General features: G+C 31.1%; 3 protein-coding genes across 5 annotated transcripts in view; 1 reads left to right on the top strand and 2 right to left on the bottom strand.

Moving 5' to 3' along the window:
- Nucleotides 1–242: 242 nt before the first annotated feature.
- LOC132697189 (1-acyl-sn-glycerol-3-phosphate acyltransferase delta-like) lies at nucleotides 243–2,358 on the bottom strand. Its single transcript, XM_060662494.1, has 2 exons — nucleotides 2,192–2,358; nucleotides 243–2,128 (listed from the first exon to the last, which is right to left on the bottom strand). The coding sequence occupies exon 2, from the start codon at nucleotides 2,122–2,124 to the stop codon at nucleotides 946–948; it is 1,179 nt and encodes a 392-aa protein (XP_060518477.1). The 5' UTR covers nucleotides 2,125–2,128; nucleotides 2,192–2,358; the 3' UTR covers nucleotides 243–945.
- Nucleotides 2,359–4,576: 2,218 nt separating this feature from the next.
- LOC132696586 (probable methyltransferase-like protein 25) lies at nucleotides 4,577–6,569 on the bottom strand. Its single transcript, XM_060661495.1, has one exon. The coding sequence runs from the start codon at nucleotides 6,519–6,521 to the stop codon at nucleotides 5,172–5,174; it is 1,350 nt and encodes a 449-aa protein (XP_060517478.1). The 5' UTR covers nucleotides 6,522–6,569; the 3' UTR covers nucleotides 4,577–5,171.
- A 431-nt stretch (nucleotides 6,570–7,000) lies between these two features.
- Nucleotides 7,001–9,561, top strand: part of LOC132697418 (zinc finger protein 888-like) — a 46,514-nt gene continuing 43,953 nt past the window's right edge. For all 3 annotated transcript variants that reach the window (XR_009618148.1, XM_060662915.1, XM_060662914.1), the window contains exons 1-3: nucleotides 7,001–7,217; nucleotides 7,289–7,617; nucleotides 7,673–8,258. Coding sequence is in view for 2 of the 3 variants with exons in the window: in XM_060662915.1 (XP_060518898.1) it covers nucleotides 7,071–7,217; nucleotides 7,289–7,617; nucleotides 7,673–8,258 (1,062 nt within the window). In the remaining variant the exon portion in view is untranslated. The remainder of the gene's footprint in view (nucleotides 7,218–7,288; nucleotides 7,618–7,672; nucleotides 8,259–9,561) is intronic.

Here is a 9,561-nt window from a genome sequence, read left to right as displayed (position 1 = left end):
AAACATATTCTAAGTACAGCAGCTGGTGTAGGCATTGGCTTTATTTCTGAAAATTATCGGGAAAAATACTATGCTGATCGAGATGCAGTTCTTCGCCATTATGTGCAGTTGCATCCAGAAGATTTTCCAGCATTTGAAAGAAAACAGTATAAAAATGTGTTAGAGAAGTGGTATCCAGTACGTTAAGAGGGACAAAATGATTTGTTGTTAGAATGGTGTTAATGGAATTAAAGGATTTCCAGTTGCCTTTCTTTTTTTATTTTGTTCAATATTCCCCTAAAAATACAAATCTTTTAACATTTATTAAATACCAAAAGCTTAACTTTAAAAGCGGTTGCAAAAAAAAACAAAAGATGAAACACCTGAACACTGAAATTAATTATAGCTTTTCCTAAAACCCCATTACAATGAAAAATTTAAAACTCACATAGATTTTTCTAAAACCTAAAATCTACTATTTTTAATTGCATTAGTATTAACAAAATATTTTCCATTATGAACCATATGTATGTAATATGATTTATCAATGAAATTAATTTTTTTGGAATAATAACCCAGTAATTACACCCTAAATTTTTTGTTAATACTATAATGAAAATATTCGTTACACTATTACAACTTTACAAGATTTATTAAGACAAATTATAGTCACATTCTATTTTCCAAACCTATGCAAAAGTTTAGCAGTCCAGATTGCGTAAATAATATGAAGCTAAGATTATAACTTCCTCAAATGAAAAGTGATTCTAGATTAATGCACTCACGCATCTATACATAAATTTTGTAACTTTACCACAGCAAAATATTCTTTACGTAATCACGTGAATAAAAAGTAAACTTTTAACTTCTAATACTTCATTTCATTCAAACTTCATTATTTACAGTTATAAGAGGACTAAAATTACAAACCATAAATTTTCATTTATGTAACTCCCTACATTAATTTTAATTTAATTTTTTGCTTGGATGCCCATCAATCCCATAAGAAGATGAAGATGACTTTATGTCTGTCATAGAAATTGCCTTCTTTAATAAAACATAAAACACTAAAATAAAGCTAAATCCAATTGAAAAATAAAGAAACTTTCCAGAAAATAAGAGCTTCATTAGATAATAGAATGAAGGTATAAGTATACAAACTAGCCAGAAGATCATATTAAGTAATACACATATACGTCTCTGGGAAGGCCATGGTTTTACACGGTCCACTCCAGATTCAGTGAAAAAATCACCAGTTCTAAAAAAGCTGTCTTTTAATCTGTCCTTCCTGAGAAACATATCAATTAAAAATTGTTCTTGTCCACTTATTGATTCTGGAACTTCCTCTAATGGAATTCTTTTAATGTACATGTGAGCTGTGATTGGCTTTGCCATTAGAAGATTGGTAATTGTTGGCTCCACTGAATCATTTGGATTAAATGCTATAACAGTGTCATAGATTGCAGGAATTTTATTTCTCATTGAAGGCAAACTACCAACAAACCCTTTAGTTCTTGGAAGTAAATGGTGTTTCAGTTCAGGCAAATTATTTTTCTTAGCAAACTCCAATGAAACTATATGTTTCTTCTCAGTAAACCTTGTTCCTTCAGGGAAAAGCAATAGCCACATAGGATCGGGATGATCAGCCAGTTCGGTGATTTGCTTACTTATAACAAGTTTATCCTTTTCAAAGGACCTCTCCAAAAAAACAAACTCTGCAAATTTCCAGCCCCAACCAAGAACAGGAAGATATTGGATAGATTTTTTTGCATAAGCTTTGCAATTTCCAAGCACTTTCATTTTTTCACAAGCCATCCATCCCATCAACCAGTCTATTTCGTATGAATGGTTCATTATACAATATCCGTGTTCTTTACCATAATATTTTTCCCAATCATTTTTATCAATATATAATAGCAACTTAGTAGACGCCCACCATTCAGCTACAAAAACCACTTGTGCATAAATAGTATAACATAAAAAATAATTAATTTTTCGGTAGAGGTGTTTGTTCCAGGGCCTTAAAGTAAAATAGAATATTGCTTGGATTATATTCACGATAATTCCAGACGCAAAAAATGTAATCGCCAGACACAAGTGTAGGAGTCGCGATCTTTTAAAATGGTCCATATTGAGAAAATCCATTTCACTAAAAAGTTTTGATTGAAATCCTACTCGTTATCAGAACTCCAGCTTAATTGTAATAACTAACCAAATTCTTTTTAATTCAAATCAATGAACAATAAATAGTTCCCATAATTTTATTATTTATATTATATTACCACTGATCATAGACTGAAATTGAGTGTGGCAATTACAGACTGAGCGGCGACAAGAATTTTCTTATTACGTGACAGAAGCTGCAATTTGACCAAGGTCTACAACAGCTTCAATTTTGGATTAGTGAAAATTCTGCTGACAGTTTATTGGTACGAAGCAAGAATCGTAAACCTAATAGGATTGCCTAATCCGCCGAATCTGTCCGCAAGTGCAATGCGAAAACTCTCGCTGGCTGTGACGTAGGTGAAGTCCTTTCGAGTATTTTGAGTAACTAATATAGCATTTTGTTTGGATAATCACTGGTTATTTTCATTTAATGTCAACATTAAATCGTTTTAGTACTTATTTAATAATAATTGGGAAGTAGCGTAGGCTAGGGTCTCAGGTAGGGTAAAAATAGTACTATTGCAATCAAGTTTGGCTTATATGTATTATCTTGAAATACATATATTAATTAAATATTGTTACACAGAAAGACATAAAACTAGCGAACAAAACGATTTACTTGTAAAGCTTTGTGTTTTACGGCATTCTACCATTTTAAATATACAAAAATCAACAAATACTTATAAACTAGAAATCCCTATTTTATATATATTAAAGAACATATTAAAAAACAAAAAATATATTAGGCATACATAACAACTATTTATAGGTGGTAGGTAAATAATATGTATTTATATATATGTACATAATATAAAAAATACATATTACTACATATTTTACCATACTTTCTAATTTTTTTTTTATTTGGGGTTCGAAGATGGGTTCTGGAGATGGATTTTTCTCTAGAACTTCACTTGTGGCATTTGAAATTGTTGCTAAAAGCTCAGACAATACCTGCTGAGCTAATTTTATGGTATTTTTGGAATGAAGTCTTTTTGACCTAGATAATCCTCCTTCTGTTGGTGTTTCGGGTTAAATAATAATAGGGTGGGAACAGCAGTTTTTTTTAGAATCTTTTAAAGGTAAACCTAAAATTTAAATTTTGTGGTGATTTTAATGTGTTACTCAAGACAAAAAAAAAACCTAATAACTCATTTTGTAAGTCTCTTTCGTAATCATTTTCAGTAAAATGAACTGAGCAGACATAGCTTTTATCTGGATTAAGTTTCTCCTCTCTTCTACATTGAACTATCCACTCCTTCCGAATAGTTCGGTATACTAGATCTTTCCCTTTGGGAAAGCTATGAGAACTACATGGCACATCTCGTTCCAGGCATAACTAAAAACACTGTTTTGTCCAAGTTTTTTTTACAGAAATACAACTACTACTACTCACTAGTTTAAATTATTTTAATTGTTCAAAGAATACGGTTTAATAAGCCTTCAAATACATTGACAGAATACACAAAAACCGTTAGAGGACTTCGCTTACGTCACAAGCGACCATGTGCGATCGAAATTTTGGCGAACGTATATCTTATGGGATTGAGCAATCCTATTAGGTTTACGATTCTTGGGTATGAAGATTGTCACAGAACATTAGTAGTGACAATGTTTTTTTGCGTTTGTCACTACCTGGTCTGGTAGAATTCCTAATTGTTATTTGAGAGAAAAAAATTTAATCTATTATAAATAAACTTGCATTATTTTTTTAATTTGTTTTTTTTTGCAAAATGTAATAATAAAACAAATATTTGTTTTTACTTACTTTAATGGTATCTTTAATCCTTTTTCGCAGTTTAACATGATAATTGCACAACTTTTTGTCTCTATTGGTTCGGAGATGTGGGATAAACAATTAAATATGTGTAATCAAACGTTTCTGGCGGCATTCGCATATGGGCAGGATGGGCGCAGAATAATCCATTGTAGCGGTTATTAATAGCAACCTTTAACTGTTTTTAATCAATTTCTTTTATAAGAAATTAATTAGCTCTGAGCTGAAGCTTGGATCACTGCTTCATTAAGTATACATTAAAGAATAATACATTTTTGCTGCGTTTATAGCTTTTATGAAATATTCCAGAATATTCACAGCCTTAATTCGCTTCTGGGCTTACGGATAACCATTTAAATGTAGAAAAGTAACTGAAAATGTTAAGTGGAAAAATGTGTTTTTCTACTGTTGATTACAGGTGTCACAAGAAAAATACAAAATCTAGTCTCATCGGTCAAAAAAATCGATTCTTAAAATATAATTACACTTTCTGATTTCATAAAATGCATGCATTTTCAAATCCTGCATTGATTGTTAACAAATCGCTGACATTTCGCCAATAATGCAATTTGGAGAAGTGAACAGTACAACAGAACAATATGTTAGCGAGATACTGTTTTTTGTCCTCGAAAAAATGGTCAGTTTTTAGTGGTATTGTTTTATTTAACAACGTAACAGCAATAGTAATATTATACTGGGCACTGTGTTTAGCTACATCAGTTGTCAGCGCTCCAAAATTTTCATGGACATAGTATCACTTACAACAGTAGTATAAAAAGTATAGCAGTCTATCGGCAGAAATTCTGCTGTGACATTATTATTATATGTATCTTCAAACAGCCTAATAACTATAAAAGTTGATTTATTTTTAATTTAAATATTATAATTATTGTAATACAGACAACTTGGACATAACATAACAACATGAAATAATCAACAGGAAAACTTTCAGAAGGATGAATAAAAAGAACAATTTTGATATATTATTTCAATATTTAACCAATTTTTTTTTTTTGAAAATGCAACCTCTTACAGAGCATTTAAGATTTATATAAGTCTCCTGAAATAAGTATCGAAAAAATCATAAACCACTATATAGGCAAGTAAAACAGGCTAATAACTAAAGCTAAACTAAACTAAAAATAAACCCTGCTTACCACACTATTTCTCGGAGCGGATCATATATAGTTGAATCAATGAGATTGTTTGCTATTGTACAATTTTGATACAATTTTACAAGCAGATGAAATTACCTAACACATACTAACGCAAAACATCTTGGTGACACAAAATCATCTGTCACTTTTCTTATATCGCAAGTTAATCCATTTTGCTTTAACAATTGAACTCTATCCATCAAAACAAAATTTTCACACATATTCTGAATTCTGGCCTGAAATGCCATTAGGAATTTAAATAAAATCAAATTATTTTGATTTTCCAAATATTTTTTCCACATTTTTTCCGTAAAAACCTCTGCATTACAAATGGAACCAGCTTGTTCGAACACAAATTTATTTTGTAAAGTACATACATATTCAAGGAACGCATCGTCGTCATTGGAAACAGATTTTAATTTTTCTAAGCTACTCTTAACCCTGATGCAATATTTTTCTTCTTCCACAACTGCCTGAAATATAGCTCTAAACATCCAGGATCTAGCCTGACAATTACTTTCTTCTTCGGATAAGTTGAAAATATTAAAATTTCGCCTTTGGCAAGCTAATCGGAGAAAAGGTCTTCTTATGAATCTATAAAATTCATGTTTATGAAATTCCTCCTTAAAGACTAGGCTTGATGGAAAATTTTTGAAATATTCACATCTGTTAGATTCTACCTTGCACTGTATACGATGATAACAACATGGCATAACCACTAATGCTTTTGCTGATTTCATTTTAGCAAATAAATGTAAAATGTCTATACTTAAGTCAGCACATGCATGTAAACCTGTTATACAAATATTTTCTGCCTTATTGAAATGCTCTTCTATCAGTCTTTCTACATCTTCACAGGAATCATCTTTGATATAGATTCTGCAAAATTTGACACAACCTCTCGATGCTGGATGGTATTTTTCCTGATGTCTATAGGCTGCATGTAGGAACTCCTCAGAAGCTTCAAGACCCAACACTTTATAATTATATTTGCTATAAAGGAAGTGAGAAAGATATCCTAGACCGCTACCTATGTCAACAATTAAGTCACATTGATATGCTTGACAAGTCTGTTCAATCAAAGGAGCCAGGGATTGAATTTCATGAATTTTCTTTTTGCTTAATCCAGAATTATGTGGACACACAAAATCAAGCTTTACAGTTGATAGTTTTAATTCTGGTTCAAATGCTTCTAAGGATTTCAAAAAATGTATTAAAGAAGATGGGACTTTATGATCAAATTTTCCCATAAAGATATTTTGTAAATCCTCCTGTGATAGATTTAAAATATAATCTTTCCAAGGAATTGCAATGATGGAAAACTGTTTTTCGACCAAAATATGGGTGTTACGGTAGTTGTAAAGCCATTGATATTTTTCTAAAAATAATAACATTTCCTGTATATAATCATTGCACGTTTCAAATGATTTGGGAATAGCCATTACAACTTAAAACAAAAACAAAACTTAAATGACCCACAAAATACTACAAATTCTGTGGTGGTCTAACTGACTTGCCCTTGATAATACAATAAACCACGGTTAGATCTTGAACTTGAATACCCTCCACCGATGTTAAAAAAAAATGCAGAAAGTGTGTTTCTAAAATAATAATATTTAATTTAATAATAAAACTTTTGAACGAACGTTTATATAAAGCACCATACTTTATTTTAAAAAAGGATTCGCCCCTTAAGTTTCCTATCTCCCATATATATTTAAAAAAAAAATAGGTTTTCTATGGCTACTCTAGAAGGATGTCGGCGATGAACAAGTGTCCACGCTCAATAAAAGAAAAAGAAGACGTTTTATACGGTGGTTTAATTTTGGTAGGGCAAGCACTCTTTCAGTGATAAAAATAAGTGTTGCTGATCTATGGATTCGTTGAACTTTATCCATAACGGCCAATTAATCATCTGTGGATGTTTCCATGAAAAACTGAGGCTGCTGGATGTATATTTGTTGTGCTGTTAGACATTTTATAAAGAAATAATGATTCCAGAGGATATTCAGTCAATGCTAGATAAAATATGTCGGTCTTGTATGTGCGAGCGCGAGGAAATGAATAATATATTTGAAAAAAACGGAGGAGAAACCATGCTTCTCTCTGATATGCTTATGGCTTGCACATCTTTAGTGGTAAATCCTTAATTTCAATTTGCACTTTTCATTTATTTAAGTATTTATTAATTCATTTCATTTTCTTGTAGATTGTTTCTGGGGATGGGTTGCCTAATTTACTATGTAATATATGTCAAAATAAACTCAGTTCTGCTTTTGAGTTTAAGCAGCAGTGTGAGAAATCAGACACAGCATTAAGAGAAGTAACACAAAAAAACGAACATCATCAAAAAATAGATATAATTGTTCAGCAAGCAGTCTACAATGATGATGAGGACGATGTACCTTTGCTTAGGAGAAAAAGAGGACGACCACTAAAATCTGAAATGTCACTTCAGTGTAAATATTGTTTACGAGTCATGCAATCCAAAAAAGCATTAGAAACCCATTTAAGACACCATGCTGGTGATGGCATGAGGTAAAAGATTAATTGTCACATGAGTTTTGTAATTTTCGTTTTTTTTTTTTCTTAGATATTGCCCAATCTGCCCATTAAAATATTCTCGAACAAATCATCTGGTGAGACACATGAAAAAACATGACAAAGAAGGATTAAAACATCAATGCCCTTTTTGTTCTGAGAAATTTGCTATTACTGGTGAGTTATTTAAACACAAGCAATCCCATTTAGAGTATGTAGAAGGCCAAAGTTGTTCAAAATATAGTGAAAAGCACAAATCAAGTGTCAAAGTGGAAATTAAAGAGGAACAGAATGCAGATATCGAGAACTTTGGAACAAATCATACCAGCACGGGAGAGAATGCGTCTGATGTACCAGATGATAAGGATGAGAAGTCACAAGGAGATGCAGATGGAGATAGCATGGATGTACCTTTAAATCAGTTTCCATTTAGTGACGGTGAAGATGATGATGGCAATTTTGAATTTGATAATGAAGATTACAATGAATTGGAAAACAAGGCAGAAGGCAATAATATGTCTAAAGCTAATGATGCAGTTTCGTTTGAGTGCAAAGAGTGTAATAAGGTTATGAATTCTTATACTGGTTTAAGGATACATATGAGGAAGCACAATGGATCAGATCTAGCAAACTGTAAGGTAGTCTTTTTGTTTTTTTTTTCATTATTAATTTGAGATATCCAATTAGAATGCTGCTCACAGCTAGCCCTGGTAAAAATGTTTATAAACAGGTAATGAAGATTATAATTTTCTATCTTTGATTCAAGGTTACAAGTCACAATATCTTAGAGTATTTCAGGCAGTCTATTATGAGTTTAAGCAAATATTTCCAGTAATTTTATATTTTTATTATCACATTATGTATTATCCTGAGTGTCATTATAAACATATATTAACAGGTTTAGGAATATTTAGATTTTTTTGATTTTTTGACATGAATCACAGAATACAGAAAGAGTACAGTTAAGATTGAAAACACTGCGGAAGGGTCATTGAAAATGCTTCTGACTGCCTACTAATTCTGGAAAAGTTTAAAAAGTGATGGTGGCATTGAAGGAAACAAAAGTCTATCCTGGACACCAAAGAATGTAAATTCAGACTGAAATATGCTCTCCCACTCCTAAAGCCTCTGTGACTTAGAATGATGATACCAAACTATTAAAGATACGAGGCCATTTTGAAATTTTGTTTCTGAGACCTTTTTGAACTGTTTCTTAGACTGGGTACCCGGTTAAAGGAATACCGTAACTTTGAAACTGTTTCATATAACTATTTGAAATTGGGATGCTTCTCTCTAGGCTACATTTTTTTCTTACTTTTTCATTGATTATAATTATTAATTACGATTATAATTATTTCTGCTATTATAATGACAGCTTAGAAATTCAGTTAGTTACTTATTTTAGAGACTACTTGCCATTAGATAAGTAGAGGAACTTCCTATAGAACTTTTTTTACCGTAAAATGGTCATATAAGAATAAAATTCAAAAATAAGAGAAAATGAAAATTAGTTAGTGTTGCATGTTGACTATTAGGCACGACACGTCTTTTTTTTTATTTTTTTGACCCAAGAATACTTTTATAATTTCAAAAATAAAATTTATCGAATTTTATTATTTATACTCTGGAAAAACCATATAAAGGGTATAATAGCGCCTTTTTAAAATATAAAAAATGTATTTTTTTTTTGATATTCTAATTTTGTTGAGAATTTTGCAATTTTCTGTTATTGAATCGAAAAGCGTGATCTAGGGGCATGTCTACAAACTAGATATAGACATATCACAAAAATTCTTTTCCTATGAGATCCAAGTTTTCTTAAAATCCCTTAAGTCGTTTAGGAATTATATCTGTTTATTTAAAAAAACACATTGAATCAACCCACCACGTTATCTTAATGGATAGGTGAAAAGTGGTAATCCAAAATTACCAGAATAATGC

Source organism: Cylas formicarius, unplaced genomic scaffold (assembly GCF_029955315.1).
Source record: "Cylas formicarius isolate icCylForm1 unplaced genomic scaffold, icCylForm1.1 PGA_scaffold_1__22_contigs__length_36826433, whole genome shotgun sequence".
In the NCBI taxonomy this organism is placed as follows: domain Eukaryota; kingdom Metazoa; phylum Arthropoda; class Insecta; order Coleoptera; family Brentidae; genus Cylas; species Cylas formicarius.
Note: the sequence above shows the minus strand (reverse complement) of the source record. Positions and strands in the feature narration are given on the sequence as shown.

Bases quoted from the DNA above. Each gene is read 5' to 3' on its own strand.
- LOC132697189 (XM_060662494.1), bottom strand. From the start codon at position 2,124: ATGGATTTTCTCAATATGGACCATTTTAAAAGATCGCGACTCCTACAC.
- LOC132696586 (XM_060661495.1), bottom strand. From the start codon at position 6,521: ATGGCTATTCCCAAATCATTTGAAACGTGCAATGATTATATACAGGAA.